The sequence below is a fragment of the Narcine bancroftii genome, chromosome 6, assembly GCF_036971445.1.
Source record: "Narcine bancroftii isolate sNarBan1 chromosome 6, sNarBan1.hap1, whole genome shotgun sequence".
In the NCBI taxonomy this organism is placed as follows: domain Eukaryota; kingdom Metazoa; phylum Chordata; class Chondrichthyes; order Torpediniformes; family Narcinidae; genus Narcine; species Narcine bancroftii.
The window spans coordinates 82,680,308-82,701,706 of record NC_091474.1 but is presented as its reverse complement, the minus strand read 5'-3'; the positions used below and the strand labels follow the sequence as shown (position 1 = coordinate 82,701,706).

Genomic DNA, 21,399 nt, shown 5'->3' with positions numbered 1-21,399 from the left:
TGCAAACATTCATATTATAACCATCATATGACATTACTATAAATATAAATAATAATGTATTAAAAAGTAAGGCAGTGTCTTTGATTCATTAATTATTCTGGAATCCAATGGCAGCAGGGAAGAAGCTGTCCTTGTGCCGCTGAGTGCTCGTCTTTTTCCAGATGGTAGCAGAGTGAAGAGGGCATGGCCTGGGTAGTCGGGGTCTTTGAAAATAGATGCTGCTTTTTTGAGACACCACCTCATGTAAATGTCCTCAATAGAGGACCTGTCTGGTACCTGTTATGTTGCAGGCCGAGTTGACAACCCTCTGGGGTATTTTCTTGTCCTGAGAGTTGGCACCTCCATACCAGGCAGTGATGGAACCAGTCAGAATGCTCTCCATGGTACACCTATAGAACTTTATGAGAGTCTTCAGTGAGATACTGAATCTCCTCAGACACCTCACAAAGTATAACTGCTGGTGAGCCTTCTTCATGATTGCATCAACAAGGAGGCTCCAGGTCAGATCCTCGGAAATGTTGACACCAGGAATTTGAAGTTTTGACCCTCTCCACTATTGAGCTCTTAATGAGGACTGGGTCATGTTCCCCTGACCTCCTTCTGAAGTCGACAATCATCTCCTTTGTTTTGCTGATGTTGAGCGCAAGGTTGTTGTCGTTACACCATTCAATGAGCTGATCTATCTCCCTCCTGTACATTTCCTCATTGCCGTTTGTGACTCTGCCGACAACTTTGGTATCATCAATGAACTTGTAGTTGACATTGAAATTGTGCCTGGCTGCACAGTCGTGGGTGTATAATGAACTGTGTCATGCACCTAAACTGGCTTCCACGTAATTTTACTTTATCTTCTTTCTCCTCCCTTGCAATACACAGCTCTCCCATAGCACATATCAATCACTTCCTGTGGGGGCAGGTCCAACATTCTCAGTCAAATGATCGAGATGCTTCTCCTGAATTCCCAAGATCTTTAGTGATCATCTTGTTTCTGAAAGTTTTGTTTTACTACAAGAGGGAATATATTTCTGATGATGATCTGGTTCTTTAACTCTTCAATTCTGCAGTCTTTTCAACAGAGCTCCAGTCTGTACATTCTTTCATGATGGTCAACCTCAATTAACATCTTTATTTAATGATCATCTTTATTTTTGCAATCTCTCATCCACATTGAGGTCTCCAAAAGCTGAATGTGTTGTCCACTACTGTATAAAGTAGGCAGAAGTATTTTGAGAACCAATCAATATTGGCATGCATGCCGACACAATGGCCAATTGATGCACAGTGAAGACAGTTGCACATTTCTTTGCTGAATGCAGATTCGCGATGAGTGTGTGAAAAAGTATGCAAGGTCCTTGTTATGGTTCATCCCCAGCAGCAGCGTGACAGAGGACACTGATCTATGGGCTGTTCTCGGGGATGCACACAGATTCCGACATCCAGAAGACCATCAACATGGTGAAAGACACCATGAACCTGTTGGTCTTTCAGCATATGCAGATGTCGGTGAGGGAATGCCACGGACTGGTTCATTCCAGGCTGCAGGAGTACGTGCTGAGGGATGCACTGAGGCTTGAAGGCACTGTGGGGAAGGACCACAGTCTAGAATACTCCCATTACCAGGCATTGAGGGGCTGAGACCGAAGGGAAGTCCCTCAAACAAAAGAGGAGGAGTTGGGGGGGAGTGGTGGTGGGAGAAGTGACAAGCTGCCACAGTGGTGGTAATGGCATAAATTGAATGAAATGTAACAATGCATGGTGACAGGGATGTGTGAATGGGAAAGTAAGGGTGGGAACAGATTCTGGACAGCTTTCTCTTTTCTAAATCACTGTGAGTAAAGTCTATTTTTGAAATAAAATTTTCATGGCAAGATTTCAAACAGATTAACGACTTCACAAGTTGATATTAATGCTGCCCAAGCACAGCCTCTCCCTACATTTTTTTATATCTGTGTGGATGAAGTTTGAATATTCCATTTGAAAGTTAATCCATCTGGCAATGGTGCATAGCCTCAGTACCACACTTGAAGTGTTGACCTAAATTACGTGGATGAATTTTTGAATGGATTTTGTTTGTGAACACACAGAAGCAAGAGTTAGGTTTGAATTTGACTTACTTCTAATTTTAAATTTACAAAATCAGCACGGTAACAGCCCCTTTCAGCCCAAAAGCCCGTGCCATCCAATTACAATTTACCTACACTCCTCTCCCCCGTTCCCCCCCCCCCCCCACCTCTGGCATGTTTTGAACGATGGGAGGAAACTGAAACACCCAGAGGAAACCCACGCAGACACAAGGGAATGTACAAACTCTTTACAGAGTATTCCCGATTCAAACCTGGGTCGCTGGTGCTATAACAGTATTGCACCAACTGTTATGCTAATCATGTCGTTGCAAATCTTTTGCTCTTTGGAGAATAGGCACTTCTCTTGCAGATGCATTTGAACCTGGGATGATAACCTTGTGGACCAAGTTGCGTGCTGACACTTTGTGCGGCAATTGATCACCTGGCACAGAATTTCTTTTTTTGAAATTTTTTATTTTTTACACTATGAACCATACTGACCAAAATACACACAAACATTTCCCTCTTGAATATATTCTCCCCTTTTTCCCCCCTCCCTTCCCTCCCTCCCACACCCCCCCCTCCCCACCCACCCAATGCCCAAAACACATGATACATTAAACCTATTAAACAATGTCGTCACACAATGAAAATAAACAAAAAATTTGTGGCTTCTACTTTTACATACTGGGTCAGTTCATTCCTTCTTCTTCTCCTTCTGTCATTTTAGGCGGTGGAGGTCCACTGTAGGAATTCTCTGTTGTGTTCCATGTACGGTTCCCATATTTGTTATTTCTTAAATTATATGTTATTTTTTCCAATGGAATACATTTATTCATTTCTATGTACCATTGTTGTATTCTCAGGCTATCTTCTAATTTCCAGGTAGACATGAAACATTTTTTTGCGACAGCTAAGGCTATGATAATAAATCTTTTTTGTGCTCCATCCAAATCGAGTCTAAGTTCTTTACTTCTTATATTACTTAGAAGAAAAGATCTCTGGAGTTTTTGGTATGTTGCTTTTTGTGATTTTATTTAATACCTTGTTTAGATCTTCCCAAAACTTTTCCACTTTTTCACATGCCCAAATAGCATGTACTGTTGATCCCGTTTCCTTCTTTCAGCAAAAATATCTGTCTGATACTGTTGGGTCCCATTTATTTAACTTTTGGGGCATGGTGTATAACCTAAGTAACCAATTATATAGTATCATGCGTAACCTCATGTTTATTGTATTTCTCATAGTTCCGGAGCATAGCTTTCCCATGTTTCATGCTTTATCTTTATTTTTAGATCTTGTTCCCATTTTTGTTTAGGTTTACAGCTTGTTTCCTCGTTCTCTTTCTCTTACAGTTTGATGTACATGTTTGTTATAAATCTTTTAATTATCATTGTGTCTGTAATCACATATTCAAACTTGCTTTCTTCTGGTAACCTCAGTCTGCTTCCCAATTTGTCCTTCAAGTAGGTTTTCAGTTGGTGGTATGCAAACATTGTACCGTGAGTTGTACCATATTTGTCCTTCATTTGTTCAAAAGATAAATTATTTCCCAAAAAACAATTTTCTATTCTTTTGATCCCTTTTCTCCCCCATTCTCTAAAGGAAAGGTTATCTATTGTGAAAGGGATTAGTTGATTTTGCATCAATATTAATATTGGTAGTTGATAATTTGTTTTATTCCTTTCTACGTGAATCTTCATCCAAATGTTGAGCAGATGGTGCAGTACTGGTGAATTCCTATGTTGCACCAGCTTTTCATCCCACTTATTTAGTAGATGTTCAGGTACCTTCTCCCCTATTTTATCTAGCTCTAATCTGGTCCAATCTGATTTTTCCCTTGTTTGATAAAAATCTGATAGGTATCTTAATTGTGCTGCTTTATAATAATTCTTAAAGTTTGGTAGCTGTAAGCCCCCTTGTTTGTACCATTCTGTTAATTTATCTAGCGCTATCCTCGGTTTCCCCCCTTTCCATAAGAATTTCCTTATTATTTTCTTTAGCTCCTTGAAGAATTTCTCTGTTAGGTGAATTGGTAATGATTGAAATAGGTATTGTATCCTTGGGAAGATATTCATTTTAATACAATTTACTCTTCCTATCAGTGTTAGTGTTAAGTCTTTCCAGTGCTCTAAGTCGTCTTCTTCATTAATGGCTGATAATTTAGTTTGTATAGATGGCTTAGATTATTATCTAGTTGTATACCTAGGCATCGAATTGCTTGTGTTTGCCATCTAAATGGTGATTCTTTCTTAAACTTTGTGAAATCCACATTATTCATTGGCATTGCTTCACTTTTATTTGCATTGATCTTGTACCACGATACTTCTCCATATTCCTTCAATTTCTTATGTAATTCTTTTATTATATTTCTGGTTCTGTTAAGTATACTATGATGTCATCTGCAAATAGACTGATTTTATATTCCTTCTCTTTTATTTTTATCCCTCTTATTTTATTTTCTGTTCTTATCAGTTCTGCCAGTGGTTCTATAGCTAACACAAACAGTGAGGGAGATAATGGACATCCCTGCCAGGTTGATCTGCTTAATTTAAATTGGTTAGATATATATCCATTTACTGTCACTTTCACCAATGGTCCCTTATATAATGCTTTAATCCAATTAATATATTTCTCTGGTAGGTTGAACCTCTGTATTACTTTGAATGAATAATTCCATTCTACTCTGTCAAAGGCTTTCTCTGCGTCTAAGGCAACTGCCACTGTTGGCGTCTTGTTTCCTTGTACTGTATGGATTAAGTTAATGAACTTACAGATATTGTCCATTGTTCGTCTTTTCTTAATAAATCCACTTTGATCTAGTTTTACTATTGTTGGTACACAGTCGGCCAATCTGTTTGCCAATAGTTTAGCTCTTATCTTATAATCTGTGTTGAGTAGACATATTAGTCTATACGATGCTGGTGTTAGTGGATCTTTCCCTGTCTTTGGTATTACTGTAATTATTGCTGTTTTGCATGAATCTGGCATGTTTTCTGTTTCTTCAATCTCATTCATTACTTCCAGGAGAAGAGGAATTCATAAGTCTTTAAATGTTTTATAGGATTCTATTGGGAGCCCATCCTCTCCCGGCGTTTTATTGTTCGGTAGTTTTTTTTTAATATATCCTATACTTCCCTATTTCAAATGGTTGTATTAATTTATTTTGCTCCTCTTGAAATTTCGGTAGTTCAATTTTAGCTAGAAATTCATCTATTTTGTCTTCTTTCCCTTCGTTCTCAGTTCGATATAGTTGCTCATAGAAGTCCTTGAAGTTTTCATTGATCTCTGTTGGGTTATATGTAATTTGTTTGTCCTTTTTCCTTGATGCCAATACTGTTCTTTTAGTTTGTTCTGTCTTAAGCTGCCAAGCTAGTATTTTGGGCATTTTTTCTCCTAGCTCATAATACTTCTGTTTTGTCTTCATTATGTTCTTCTCCACCTTATATGTTTGTAGTGTTTCATATTTTATTTTTTTATCCACCAATTCTCTTCTTTTTGTTGTTTCTTCCCTTATTTCTAATTCTTTTTTCTGTACTTGCTATTTCCCTTTCCAACTATTCTATTTCCCGATTGTAGTCCTTCTTCATCTTAGTTACATAACTTATTATCTGCCCTCTGCTTTCATTGCATCCCATAGTATAAACTTATCTTTCTCTGATTCCGTATTTATTTCAAAGTGCATTTTAATTTGTTGCTCAATGAATTCTCTAAAATCCTGTCTTTTAAGTAGCATGGAGTTTAATCTCCATCTATACGTTCTCGGTGGAATGTCCTCCAGCTCTATTGCCAATAACAGGGGTGAGTGATCCGATAACAATCTAGCTTTATATTCCATTTTCCTAACTCTCCCTTGGATGTGGGCTGATAACAGGAACAGGTCTATCCTTGAGTATGTTTTATGTCTACCCAAATAATATGAGTATTCCTTCTGCTTTGGGTGTTGTCTCCTCCATATATCCAAAAGTTGCATTTCCTGCATCGATTTAACCATAAATTTGGTTACTTTGTTCTTTCTGCTAGTCTTTTTTCCAGTTTTATCCATTTTTGAGTCCAAATTAAGGTTAAAATCCCCTCCTATCAGTATATTCCCCTGCGTATCTGCAATCTTCAAAAAGATTTCTTGCATAAATTTTTGATCTTCTTCATTAGATGCATATACATTGAGCAAATTCCAAAATTCTGAATATATCTGACACTTTATCATTACATACCTCCCTGCTGGATCTATTATTTCCTCCTCTATTTTGATTGGTACATTTCCTCTAGCTTTTGAGTTATATGATGCTGCCGTTACGTGCCCTACCCAGTCTCCCCTTAATTTCTTGTGTTCCACTGCAGTTAGATGTGTTTCTTGCACGAATGCTATATCAATTTTTTCTTTCTTCAGTAAATTTAACAGCCTCTTCCTTTTGATTTGGTTATGTATTCTGTTAATATTTATAGTCATATAGTTCAACATGTCCATTTCGTACTTTGTTTACCTTTCCTTTCCGTTTCCTCCTCACCACCTTTCCTCTTTATCCATTTCTATTTTCTTTTTTTGAACACACTGTAAGACAACACTTCTAAAACATAAAATATTTCCTCTATTCCCACATCTAAAATTCCCTTAACCCCAAGTGTTCCCCCTCCTCTCTGAGTTTCCCCTTGTCCCTTGTTGGGCAACCACATTTCCCCTTTCCATTTGGATTGCAAACTCGCTCGCAAGCGTCAACTGATTTTGCAGTGACTGTTATTCTCTCCCACCAAGCCCCCTCCAGAAAAGACTTTTATCTTCACTTATAACAAAGCTCACCCTCTTAATTTCCCCCTTACTTCCTTTCTTCCCTTCTTACCCTTCTAAGTTCTTACTTATACTTTCTTTTTCTTCTTTATATGAAGTTTGTCATCATTCTTGTTCTTGTTACATCTCTTCATCTCTCTGTCTGTTTTGCAGGCATTCTGCAAATTCTCGTGCTTCCTCCGGATCTGAGAACAGTCTGCTTTGCTGCCCCGGGATAACTATTTTAAGCACCGCTGGATATCTTAACATAAATTTATAGCTTTTGTTCCATAGGATCGATTTTGCTGCGTTAAACTCCTTCGTCTTCTTCAGGAGCTCAAAACTTATGTCTGGGTAGAAAAAATATTTTTTGACCTTTGTATTCTTATTTTCATTGCCTTATCCAATGTATTTTCTCTTGTCGTATATCTCAGGAATTTTACTAGTATGGATCTTGGTTTTTGTTGTGGCTGTCGTTTAGGGGTTAATGTTCTGTGTGCCCTTTCTATTTCCAATCCTTGCTGTAATTCTGGCATTTCTAGGACCCTGGGGATCCATTCTTTTATAAATTCTTTCATATCTTTGCCTTCTTCATCTTCCTTAAGGCCCACGATCTTTATATTGTTTCTCCTATTATAGTTTTCCATTATATCCATCTTCTGAGCTAACAACTCCTGTGTTTCTTTAACTTTTTTATCAGATTCTTCCAATTTCCTTTTTAAGTCATCCACTTCCATTTCTACGGCTGTTTCTCATTCTTCCACCTTGTCTACTCTTTTCCCTATTTCTGTCATGACCATCTCTAGTCTACTCACTTTTTCTTCTCGTGTCTGCAATTCTTTTACTGCTTCCATATATTCTTCAAAAAATTTCCTATCTATGTACAGTCCATTCCCTTTATCTTCTATTTCTCTGTGCAGAGCTTGAGGTTCTCCCTCCTCTTCCCCTGAGTCCACTCCAGGACCTGTGTCCTCTACCTCTCTTCCTTGTATCTGTGTCTCTTCTGACTTTCTTGTTGGGCTGTTTATCTCAGTTTGCTGGTTTTTTTTTTAATGGTGTCTTGATGTTGGTCCTCTGGGCTGGTCATCTGCTGAGTCTCTGATTTCCTTTTTTCATTCTCCTCCCTCTCATTCCCATTATTTTCTGTATCTTCCTGCTGGGAGCCCTGCTGTCCGGACTTACTCAGCTGCTCCCCCCTCCCCGTCAGTGTTGTGCGCAATTCCTCATGCATGCGCAGTTGCGCATCTCTGTTTGGCTCCGTGAGCCATCCTTGTAGTCCTACGCTCGGTGGGTCGCAACCCTTTGGGGTTTTCACTGACCTCAGGGAGTGGGCTCCTCTTTCTACGGCGGGTCCCTGCTTCTTTGTACAGGTAAGGCCTTCACCTTTCTCTTCCGACGTCTTTCCTTCTTCTTTTCTTCCCGTTGTTTTTGGCTTTTCTTTCTTTGGTGCCATATCCTCCACACCTTTATTTTTTATTTGTTATGGTTTGTGTGTCTGTGGCTTTACTTTTTTCCTTTTCTGGAGAAGGCTGGTGTCATGATAATGAATATGTATGAGATGTACCGGAAGTCACGTGGTATGAGAGAGAGATAAGAACACAAGCAAGAGAACAAAGGAAACCGGAGAATAAAAAGACAACAGAGAAGTTTACCTGATAAACTTGTGTTTAATGTTTTATTAACTTCACATTTCGGGCCACAAATGTGACATTGGCGACGAGGATGAAAGAAGCTTGAAGAAAATTAAAGACTAAACAAGATTACAGACATTTGCAGACAACTTCAAGAACTAACTACCAGTAAGATATTCTCAAAAATTGATCTGAAATGGGGCTATCATCAATTAGAGCTGGATCCAGGTTCCCGAGATGTAACTACATTTGTGACTCACTGTGGATTGTATCGTTACAAGAGACTATCATTTGGAATTAATGCAGCTTCGGAGATCTACCAGTATGAAATCCATCGAGTGATTCAAGGCATTCCTGGAGTTGCCAACATTTCTGACAACATCATAGTCCATGCACCAACGAAGGAAGAGCATGACAAACGGTTGAGGCGTGTACTATCTAGACTACAGGAGGCAGGCCTTACCGTGAATGGAAACAAGTGCCAGTTCGGTGTGTCAGAAATGGACTTCATGGGACACAGACTTACACGGGAAGGACTAAACCCTGCAGAGGCCAAGGTGAAAGCTATTGCAGAGGCACGTGCACCTCAGAACGCAACAGAGGTGAGGTGTTTCCTAGGATTAGTCAATTTTTGTGCAAAGTTCATTCCTAATTTCGCTACAGTGGCAGAACCACTAAGAAAACTAACCAGGAAGGGTGTACCATTTCATTTTGGATCTGAGCAGAAGAAAGCGTTCACAGTGCTGAAGCAAAGCCTGACAGATGCAAAAACTCTTGGATATTACGATCCGGCGGCATCAACCAAAGTCATAGCGGATGCCAGCCAGGTTGGTTTAGGAGCCGTGTTGGTCCAGATGCATGATGGAGGACCAAGAATCATTGCCTATGCCAGCAGATCGTTATCAGATGTGGAAAGAAGATACTCTCAGACAGAGAAAGAAGCACTCGGACTTGTATGGGCCTGTGAGAGGTTCCATGCATATTTATACGGCATTGAATTTGAACTCATCACAGATCATAAGCCATTAGAGGTGATCTATGCACCTAGATCCAAACCATGTGCCAGAATAGAGAGATGGGTACTCAGACTACAACCCTACAAATATAAAGTAATCCACATTGCAGGGAAAGCAAACATTGCTGATCTCCTGTCCAGATTGGTGAAGGATGGATGTCCACAATCCAAGTCAGAATTGGGAACAGAAACAGAGAGCTTTGTACGCTTCATAGCTATTCAGGCGACACCGAAAGCTGTGACTACGAAGGAAGTCGAGAGAGAATCCTAACGTGATCCAGAACTCATGGAAGTAAGAGAATGCATACAGAGTGGACAATGGGACAAGTGTACTCACAAGGCTTACATTCCCATTAGAGACGAACTTTGTTGCATCGGACAGTGTGAATTAAGAGGTTGCAGATTGGTGATACCACAAAGATTGAGACCGAAGATCGTATCCTTAGCGCATGAAGGACACCTAGGTATTGTTGGTACCAAGCAAAACCTCAGGACCAAGGTATGGTGGCCAAGTTGTGATAAAGACGCCGAGAAATTTGTTAAAACTTGTCACGGATGTCAAATCACAAGTAGGAGTAATCCGCCAGAACCGATCCAGAGTACGCAATTTCCGACAGGACCATGGATCGACGTAGCTGTTGATTTTCTTGGACCTTTACCGACGGGTGAATCAATTATGGTAGTGATAGATTACTACAGCAGATACTATGAGTACGTGGTGTTGAAGTCCACAACCACTGAAAAAACAATACAAGCGTTAGCAGAGATATTCGCAAGATATGGATTACCTGTTACATTATACTCTGACAATGGTCCACAATTCATTCCAGAGACATTTGCAGAATACATGAGGACCACAGGTATCCACCATCATAAAGTAACTCCGAAATGGCCGCAAGCCAATGGAGAAGTAGAGAGACAAAATCAGTCCATTGAAAAACGATTGAGAATTGCACACGTAGAAGGACAAAATTGGCGAGAAGCATTGCTATCTTATGTGGCTGTCTATCAAGCAACGTCTCATGCAACTACTGGAAAAAGTTCTGCAGAAGCATTTTTTGGGAGAAAAATCCGCACAAAAATGCCAGAAATAAAGGAAATCCGAGACGACCAGGAGATGAGGGACCACGATGCTGAAAAGAAAGGTGCAGCAAAGCTGTACACAGATTCGAAACGTGGAGCCAAGTACTCAGACATCATGCCAGGAGATAATGTTCTAGTGAGGCATGAAACTGGTGGTAAGCTAGACACACCTTATTACCATCAACCCTATACTGTCGTATCCAGAAGTGGCAGTATGGTGACAGTCAAGTCTCCGACTGGAGTCCTGTATAAGAGAAATGTCTCAGGTTTAAAAAGGTACCAGTCCAGAGATACATCGAGTGAAGAGGTTGAAAGGCCAATACGAGATGCTGAAACTGAGAGACCTGATGATGTTCCAGAGGCAGTTACCAGCACTCCTGATGAAGTGACTAGAGCGCCAGAAACACGCGAAGCCGTGGCGAGCAGTATTTCCGACGCTGAGAGTGAACAACCGAGAAGCGACGACAATATCGCAGGCAGGCCGAAACGAAACCGGAAAGTGCCCAAATGATACGAAGACTTTGTGTCATAGTTTTAATAAGAACTTTGGGACAGTATTTTAATCTTATATCATAAAGTGCATGTATGAATGCTGTAGGAAGTAAATTTTATGTAGTTGAGTTATATTACCATTAGTTACGATGTTTGTATGTTTCCGAGAGATATTGGTAAGTGAAGGTAAAGTTTATTTCTGATTAAAGGAGGGATGTCATGATAATGAATATGTATGAGATGTACCGGAAGTCACGTGGTATGAGAGAGAGATAAGAACACAAGCAAGAGAACAAAGGAAACCGGAGAATAAAAAGACAACAGAGAAGTTTACCTGATAAACTTGTGTTTAATGTTTTATTAACTTCACATTTCGGGCCACAAATGTGACAGCTGGTATTACCCTTTCGGCTACTACTCCATCACATGACTCCTCCTGGCACAGAATTTCTTAGAGAGAAACAGAACCTTTGTCTCTATTGGACTGTACTTCACGCAAGCCTCTTCCCCATCCCCAGATTTTTTCCACCTGATTAGCACTGTTTTCTATCCTTCATCCACTTGCTAAGCACTCCCTTAATGCGACCAGTGTAGCGGCGGCTACACTGCTCCTGCAATAACACACACAACCAGACGGGTTGAGGTCAGTGAGCAGACTAGTTTATTGCAGGCTGCCGGGCTGCACTTATACTCCCAGCCCAGACCTGGCTGAGAACCATGCTGGAGGGCGCTGATGTCACCCGGGCGTCACATGGTCCCCAAGCGCGGGTTTTGATCCACTGCCCCGCTGCATGGCTTACAAGCAGGGCCAGTTTGCCTGCCTTGTGGTGAGCCACCACACCAGCATCATTAATTGTTCTTCAGTGGTGTGATTTGCCTTCCCGAAATTAGGTGCAAACATAGTTTCTTCCCTGCAGCTATCAGGCTCCTGAACAAATTCCATAATAGTGCTATCATGCTGCTTGTGTTTGGTAAACAAATATTTTTCATTTTTGTTTTTAATTTTTTTATTTGCCTCATTCATAATTTTTTTAAAAAATGTTTTAAAAGATATTACTTTGTGATGGCCCACTACCCGATAGGTGCCGCAGCACACAACACAGCGATTGAACACAGCAATCCCGCAAGGACCACACCAACTAAATGGCCTTTCTCCCTAGGCCACAGGCCACAAGGCAGAGAACAATGAGCACTGGCGGGAACGCTGACCAATCGACGGCCAGCAAGCCCGTGATGTCATTTCCACTGGAAGCAACGGGACATCTCGGCCCAGCAGGCCTATATAAGGCGGGGCAAAGCGTTCAATAATGCAGTACCAAATGTACCGTGTGTGTGTGTGTGTGTGTGTGTGTGTGTGTGTGTGTGTGTGTGTGTGCGCGCGTGTGTGTGTGTGTGTGTGTGTGTGTGTGTGTGTGTGTGTGTGTGTGTGTGTGTGTCTTCAGCACCCTGCCATAGCATGCACTACAACTTCAATATTATTTTTTTCTCTTTTTAATATATTTTTATTGGTTTTCAATAATACAAAAATCAAACAATATTGAGATAAAATTACGAAGAAAAGAGGACCCCCCCACCCCCGTTAATTCAAACCCTGACCACTATACAAGGTTGGGAAAAATAACTAACGTGGGCATCAAGTGGCAACAACCTGGAAATAGACAGCCCAGCATTGAAGCTTGTAACAGCCCTAAACTTTAGGAAATTAGTATTTGATTATTTGATGGCATATCTATTTTTTTTCTAAACCTAAACAAGGCATAATATTCATTTAACTCTTGTGTTTGGGTAGGTTGAATATTGGCTTTCCATTTAATCAAAATTGCATGTCTGGCTATCAATGAAGTAACAGATAAAATTTGCTTTTGAGTTGGTCAATCTTGTAATGATCTGAAAAGAGGATTTTTTTTGTTGTAACTATATTCTTCTACTTTATGAAAGTTAGAGTTAACCTGCTGGACTGCTCACAGAAGAATCTTTCTGGTCGAGGTATAATCTGACAAATAAACAAATGGGTGAGGAGCTGAGAAGCAAAGATTTATTTGGATATAATGGTTCAAATGTAACATCATTTTCACAAAAGGTTGCTGGACCATTGTTCCTTCATGGATGTGTAACTACAGTCCATTTCTCTCTTTCAGGAGCCACGGTATTGTTTGTAACAGCATCTGATTTGGACCAGTCTCGGGAGTACGGGCAGGAGTCAATCATATACTCTTTGGAGGGGTCCTCACTGTTTCGTATCAACACTCGCTCAGGTAGACCGACTCTTGGGTGGAAGTGACTAAATTGTCTCGGTTTAACCCACCAGAAAATCAAGGTCTTTGCAAATGGGATGAATTGTTTGGCCAAGAAATAGTCACAGCGTCATCTGAGGGAGGAGTCAGGGAATGCAACAATTCCACCTCCTTTGAGTTGGTAGATCTCCTTTCATTACCCAAAGAAAAACTTGAAACATCAAGATCAAGTCAGTGCCATTGAAAAAGAAGAAGCAATTAAAAACCCTGAATCGCTTTTGAGATTCTGTCAGTAACAAGCATTGCCATCATAATATAGCAATTCCCATCCACCTGAAGGAAAGCACCTGTTTGTCACTGATGAGTGCATTGGCTTTTGGGAAAAAACCACGGCCAAGTTGTGCATGCCTGCACACTCTTGCTTGCCCAGAGCCGAGTTCTGTTTCTCAAGGCAAGCTGCAAGTTGCCACTTGGAGTAACACTTCCTCCTGTACTCCTTGCCAGAAAGCAAGTGGAAGGGACTTTCAAGGTGATGCAGAATCTCGTATTGATTTACAAGGAAAGTATACATTCCATGTTTGATCCTAAAAAACTTTTCCCAATAAATATTAAGGCCATTTAATTTCTGATCTATCTGTACTTCAGAAAGAGGCTGCCATTGTATGAGAGGGTTTTCCAACTGTGTACAATGTCAGAAATATTTTGAACAAATATTTAAATCAATTATGTTATACTGTCATTTTTCAACAATAGTTGAGAGAATACAAAATTTTTAAATTTAGACAGACAGCATGGTAACGAGCCCTTCCGGCCTATGAGCCTAAGATGCCCAAACACTTCAATTAACATCCAACCCCTGTACTTTTTTTTGAAAGGTAGGAGCACCCAGAGGAAACCCATACAGACAAGGGGAGAACGTACAAATTCCTTACAGTGACTGATTCAAACCCGAGATGCTCACGCTGCAAAAGGGTTGCACAAGCTGTGCTGCCGCCTTATTTCCTCACATATAAAAGTAAACCCAACCCAAGCCCATTGACTTGTAATTGGTTGGATACCCAATCTGAAAAAAGCTCAGTCATTGCTGTTAATAAATTAAGCATGTTATTAATTTGTTTGAGGATTAAGCTAAATGATACTGAGCAAACCTTCTTGGGGAAACCTGACCCAACTTTAAATATTTGTTCAGAATCTGCACCTGGCCCAAAGCTGACATATGTGGTTGACTCCCAGTGGACTTGGGTTGGAGTGTGGTGAAACATGAAAGACCGCAGACTCTGTGATGATAGTTAAAGAGACAGAAATGCTGGAGAAACTCAGCAGGTTTTAGTGTCCAGAGGAGGTAAAGATATATTACCGATGTCTTGGGCCTGAGCCCTTCAGTGTGAATTTACTGGAGGCAGGAAAAATAGTTGCTTCTGAACTGACCTTGGGGTGTCCATGTTTACAAGATTTAAAGTTCTTGACCTCAAGAGGATTCAACCATCACAAAATGATATCTATTGATATTCATGTGGTGATAAAATAAAGGGTCAAGAGTTGTCCATTTATTCCCTTGAGGCCAACCTTATAATCGATTAGATCTTGATTCATCTGTTTCTCTACCTACCTTGATTCCATTAGCCTTTGCTCAAAACATATGCTTATTATGTATAATTAATGCACTGATGTTATTACTGCCGATATATGGGTAATGATCCTGTCCATTTTCTTGTAGGGGAAATAACAACCACTTCACTGCTGGACAGAGAGACCAAATTTGAGTACATCCTCATCGTCAGAGCAGTGGATGGAGGAGTAGCAAATAACCAGAAGACGGGAATAGCCACAGTGAGTGATCTTGCTATGCCAACTGACCATTGAGGGGTGTCTCCCCTGATACAAATCTCTTCACACAGCTAACGGTTGTGTTTGTTCGTCTGTCAGCGCCTGGCAGACAAATCTCATTGTGGTGCGCTGTTAGACAGAATCAGACACACACAAGGTAAAGACTGTACAACAGGCTTTAATCCACAAAGACTTCCACAGAGCCAGGCTGGCTGTGGCTGCAGCAACTTTGTGTGAGGCCTCGGAAGGCCGGCGCAGGCTTATATGCTGGAGGGTAATTGACACCCGACCGGGTGGGGCTTGATCTATTCAGGCCAACTGATTGACAGCCTGCCAGGTGTTGTCCTGTCCCCTTACACTCCTGCAGGTACAGAGGTTGCCCCCTCCAGTAGGCCAGTAGTGTACCACCACATTCACCCCTTTTTTTAAAATTGTCCCAGAGTTGGGAGCAGTAACAAGGAATCTCACCCACTATGTACATACAATATTTACAGGTTGAGACGATTTGGCGGCCGCTGGGGTCTCTGTGACTGTCATAGGACTGGGTCCTGGTCACTGGTCAGAGGGGAAGTGGGGGGACTGGCGGCAGGGGTGTGTGTGGTGCCGCGCAGAGGGGTGGCCAGGGGGGCCGGGGTCGACGTATGCAAGTCGTATTGGATGGGTGGAGGGGGCGGGTTCATCTCCTAAGGCTGAAGTGGGCCCCTGGTGGTCAAGGAAGCCCTGCGTGCCCCATAGCTCCCTGGGGACGGGGATGTATGCCCGGACTGCGTCGTCCTGGATTGGAGGGTGGCATGGTATGCTGGGTGCTCCTGCTGGTGCCAGGTCCCTGGTTGAGACGGTGTCCTCCCTGCCACTGCCAAACCTAATGTAAGCATAGTTATGGCTTGCATGAAAGAGGAAAATCTGCTCTACCAGGGCTTCGGCCTTGTGTGACCGTACATGCTTACGCAGAAGCACCAGTCCCGGGGACATGAGCCATGCTGGGAGTGACATTCCAGTCGCCGACCTGCTGGGGAATGAGAACAGACATTCGTGAGGGGTCTCATTGGTAGCCTTGCACAGCAGTGACTGAATGGCATGGAGCGCCTTGGGCAGGGTGTCCTGCCAGTACTCAACGGCCCACCCTTTTGACCTGAGAGCCAGGAGGACTGCCTTCCAGATCATCCCATTCTCGCGTTCCACTTGCCCGTTTAGCTTGTCGTGCAATTGGTCGCAATGCTCCTCACCGTCAGGTACTGGTGCAGCTCATTGCTCATGAAACTAGATCCCCGATCGCTGTAGATGAAGGCAGGGTAGCCAAACATGGTGAAAATCTTCCCCAAGGCCCTGATGACAGTGGCCTTGGAGGTGTCCAGACAATAGATGGTGAAAGGGAAGTGTGAGTACTCGTCCACTGCCATGAGGAAGTAGACGTTTTGGTTCGTGGAAGGCAGGGGCCCTTTGAAGTCCACGCTGAGACGCTTGAAAGGCCGAGTAGCCTTTACAACGTGGGCCTGGGGGTGGGGGCGGAAGAAGCGGGGTTTACACTCCGCACAGACCCGACAGGCCTCGGTCATGTCCCTGATGTCCCTGATGGTGTATGGCAGATTTCGGGACAATGAAATGGTACAACCGGGTGATGCCCAGATGGCAGATGGTCTCATGCAATGCCTGCAACCTGTCATCATTCATAGATGCACAGGTGTGAGAGAGGGCATCAGCGGAGTCGTTAAACTTCCGAGGGTGGTACTGGATGTCGTAGCTGTAGGTTGCCAGCTTGACTCTCCAGCGCAGGATCTTGTCGTTCTTGATCTTGCACTTGTGGGTAGTGTTAAACATGAACACCACTGCCCACTGGTCTGTGAGGAGCGTGAATCTCCTGCCGGCCAGGTAATGGCTCCACTGGCAGACCGCTTCCACATTCGCCTGGGCCTCCTTTTCAATGGTGGAGTGCCCTAGCTCGGAGCCATAGAGGGTCCTGGAGAAGAAGGTGATGGGGCACACCCCCCCCTTGGTTGAGGATAGCAGCGAGGGCCACCTCAGAGGCATTGCTCTCCACCTGGAAGGGGGAGTCCTCATCCACAGCCTGCATCATGGCATCCGCAATGTCTTGCCTGATGCGGGTGAAGGCTGCCTGCACCTCAGGTGGAAGGGGAAAAATTGTGGCTTGAGCCAGTGGGCGGACCTTGACCGAGAAGCGAGGGACCCACTGCGAGTAATAAGAGAACAGGCCCAGGCACCTGCGGAGGGCCTTTAGTGTGGGGGAAGGGGTAACTCAATTAATGGGCACATCCTTTCCGGATCTGGGCCGACAACTCCTTGGGTCACGATGTACCCCAGGATGGCGAGGCGGGTGGTGCTGAACACACACTTCTCTTTGTTGTAAATGAGGTTCAGCTCTGTGGCAGTTTGGAGGAATTTTTCCAGGTTAACGTCGTGGTCCTACTGGTCATGGCCGCAAATAGTGACATTATCCAAATATGGGAACATCACCTTCAGCTTGTGCTGGTCTACCATGCAATCCATCTCCCGCTGGAAGAAGGAGACCCCGTTCATGACCCCAAAAAGAACCCGGCGCAACTGGTACAGGTGCCCCTCCACCTCAAAGGTGGTGTAGGGCTTGTCCTTCGGGTGGATAGGGATTTGGTGATATGCCGACTTCAGGTCAATCTTCTGGAAGAAGGTGCGTGTTCCCAAGAAATTGACCATGTCATCAATCCTAGGCAGGGGGTAGGTATCCAGCTTGGTCTACCGATTAATGGTCTGGCTGTAATCCACGACCATCCTCGGCTTACTTCCCCCTTTGACCACCAGAAGTTGGGCTCTCCAAGGGCTGTTACTGGGCTCTATAACACCTTCCGCAAGGAGTCGCGCTCCTCCGCCTTGATGAAGTCCCTGTCTGCAGCGCAAAAGTGCCTACTTCTGGCGGCGATCGGCTTGCAGCCTAGTGCAAGATGTGGAAAGAGCGCCGGTGGGGTGATGCGCAGTGTGGAGAGGCCGCAGGTTGGCTGGGGCTGGTAGGTTGGTGTGCTGTGCAATGTGAATGGAGGTTGGGGCCCCCCAAAGGCAAGGGTGACACTCTGCAGGTGGCACTGGAAATCCAGACCAAGGAGGAGTGGTGCGCAGAGTTTGGGCATGACCAGGAGCCTGAATCCTGTGTAAGTCTCCCCTCCCGACATTTTATCGACCGTGCAGCGCCCGAGGGTACCAACAGTCTTCTCCTTGGTGGTGAGGGAGATCGAGCAGGTGGTGGGTGGACCTTTAACCTTATGAATGAAGCTCTTGGTGCTGCCACTGTCCAACAGGCACTTTGTTACCTGCCTATTGACTCGCACATCCATCATCGAGTGCCCAAGATCGTCCTTGGTCAGCGTGGTGGCGGCCAGGACCATCTCGGAGTCAGAGTCGTCACTATCCTGAGGGATGGGGAGCATCGATAAGGCGGCCTGTTCATCGCCTGTGTTGACCACGTCAACATTGGTTATGAGGCGCAGCATGCAGTAGCCAATGGCCTCTGGAGGCATGGGAAGCATCGGTAGGGTGGCCTGGTCATCGCCCGTGTCATTCTCAATGTCGTCGGAGGCCCTCCGTGTCTGGTGCTGTCCGGCACAAGATGGCGGCAGCACGTGGGAAGCCACTGCTTGGCTGGCCTCCTTCCCCAGCCATGTCCGCTGCGCCGGGGGAAAGTGACATCATCATGGCCGGCGGCAGTGACAATGATACATCAGCCGTAAGTGACGTCGCTGTAGTTCTCAGTGAGCGGCACCGGTAAGAGCGGGGGCTGGTGCAGATGCTCATGGCACACACTGTGACGGTCGCTGGCAGGGATAATTGCGCTGCCCGGCACGTGCACATGAGGGGGTTCTGCGGGGGAGGTAGGGAGGTCATAGAGGGCCACTGAGCTGCCGGCAGGTTTAGAGAGGCACACTTTTGCAAAGTGGCCTTTCTTGCCACATCGGGAACAATACAGGTTCCTAGCTGGGCAGTTTTGGCACGATAGTCGATCTGACCCACACCAGGACCTACAGTACTTATAGAGGCACCAGGTGCATGCCACACTGTCATTTTCCTCCCCAGCTCGGCCTGGGGCTGCAGCTGCAGTGTGAGAGGGCCATGAGGGAGCCTTGGGGAACCTGGAATCGAAGGCTTTGACGTGCAGGGCTGCTGCTTCCATGGTTTGGACCACTTCCACAGTCCTGGTAAGGGCATAGATGTTGTCTTCCAGCAGCTTCTGCTGGATGGCCCTCGAGCGTAGCCCTCGGACGAAGGCGTCCTGGATCAGCCTCTCAACCTCCTCTACACCTACCCCGGGTTCAGCCAGACACGGTCAGGCCAACTCTCGCAAGTGTCCCAGGTAGGACTCAGCTGTCTCCCCGGGTTGCTGGGCTCGGGTGTTGAGGAGGTAACTTGCACAGACCACATTCATGGGGGGCTTGTACAAGTTCTCGAGAGTGTCCATTGCACTCTTGTACATGGAGCAGCCTTTGGTTACCTGGAAAGCACGGGGACCCAGCTTTGACCAAAGAAGGACCAACCTCTTCCGATCGGAGTCTAGGATGTCCCCCTATGTGCCTCGATGATTGCCTCGACCACGTGCTGCCAGATCTCGAAGCGTGTCTGGGGTTCCGGGTGGCCTGGGTCGACCTCAAGGCTGCCTGCGCTCAGGAGTTTTTCCATGGCAGCCATGGGAAAATTTTGTGGATTAAATTGTGGTGCGCTGTTCGACTGAATCAGACACACACAAGGTAAAGATTGTACAACAGGCTTTAATCCACAAAGTCTTCCACAGAGCCAGGCTGGCTGTGGCTGCTGCAACTCTGTGGGAGGCCAGCGCAGGCTTATATCCCGGAGAGTGATATAACCCGACCTGACTGGGTGGGGCTTGATCCATTCAGGCTAACTGATTGACAGCCGGCCAGATGTTGTCCTGTCCCCTTACACTCCTGCAGGTACAGAGGTTGCCCCCTGCAGTAGGCTGGTGGTGTACCACCACACACATTCCACTGACAGCATCCTTGAAGGACAACAGGCAGATGGGAGATTGACCCAAAGTTTTCACTGCTGTGCTGACAGCCTTCCATTTGAGAAGTGTTTGTACGTCAGGGTGTGTGAGCCTTTAGATTAATACAGACTGCCATTTCTATTTGCATATACACTGAAAGATGATCAACCTGGGGGGCGTGGCAAGATGGCGTAGAGTCTAGACGTGTAATCTCGACCTCTCTGGCTAGACTTTTAAGTACCTGTTTTTTAACCCTTTGTTTTCAAGTTTAAACTTTTTAAATTTTAGTTTGAAGTATTGAGGAACTACTATGGCCATTAATGGTAAAAAGATTGAACCTCAAGTGCAGAAAAAGTTACATTTTTGAAGTGCTGAAGATTTGGGACCTAAACGAATTGATACAGCTTCAGATTTAACTTCTTCAGTGTCTAAACCACAAAGACTGCCTGTGGGAGCTGAAAAATAATGTCTACTACTCACTAAGTGAAGGATGGCGCTGGAATTACCCGTTCTCTGGAAGAAGGTGCGTGTTCCCAAGAAGTGGATCCTGATTCTGGAAGCCTCTCAATTTTAACGGAGGGAGCACGCAGGAAGACGACTCCATTGTTTGAAATGCATCAGGAAGCAATTCAATCTGAAGATATCGATTTCCTCCGTGATTTTGCACAAAATCAACGAGCTGCGGGGGGAGACCAGCGGCGACCCCCTGAGGAAGTCGGGGTGCCGTCGCTGGGAGTCCAGACCCGCAGTAAAACCTCTAAAATGCCTTTTGTTGAGATGCAGCAGGAGCTGCAGTTACCTAGTTCTGCCACTACGTCAGAGAAAGCAGGGCTGAGCTTTTCTGAGTTACAATATATGGAGTTAAATGCTGTCATTCAACCTTTAATGAATGAGATGGTTCAAATGTATGCTAATATAAGTTCAGAATTGAATACAGTTAAAACACATGTGGAAGCATCTTGTGAAGATTTAAAAAAAATTCAGTCTGCTTTTTTGGAATGTAAACAGCAAGTGGTTTCTAACACAGAAAAAGTGTTGAAGGTTGAAAAATCAATTATAGAATTCCGAGAATGTGAGAAGGAGTTAGAGAGGAAAATAGACTACTTGGAGAATCAAAGCAGAAGGAATAATGTGAAAATCGTTGGTTTGCCAGAAGGTATGGAAGGACAAGATCCTCTTTGTTTTTTTAAAGATAATTAACCTGGAATGTTATTTTAACTGCACTATTTGACTATTTTAACACCCCCTCCACTACTGTTTTATTTCTTTGTTTATTCATTCACTTCCCGCCGTACAGACTGACTTGCA

At 44.1% G+C, this 21,399-nt stretch overlaps 1 protein-coding gene across 10 annotated transcripts in view; it reads left to right on the top strand.

The window, feature by feature from the left end:
- The window catches only part of cdh23 (cadherin-related 23), an 874,975-nt gene that overhangs the window by 529,199 nt on the left and 324,377 nt on the right, over positions 1-21,399 (top strand). For all 10 annotated transcript variants that reach the window (XM_069885557.1, XM_069885556.1, XM_069885568.1 and 7 more), the window contains 2 exons: positions 13,188-13,304; positions 15,001-15,113. In XM_069885557.1, coding sequence (XP_069741658.1) covers positions 13,188-13,304; positions 15,001-15,113 — 230 coding nt within the window. The remainder of the gene's footprint in view (positions 1-13,187; positions 13,305-15,000; positions 15,114-21,399) is intronic.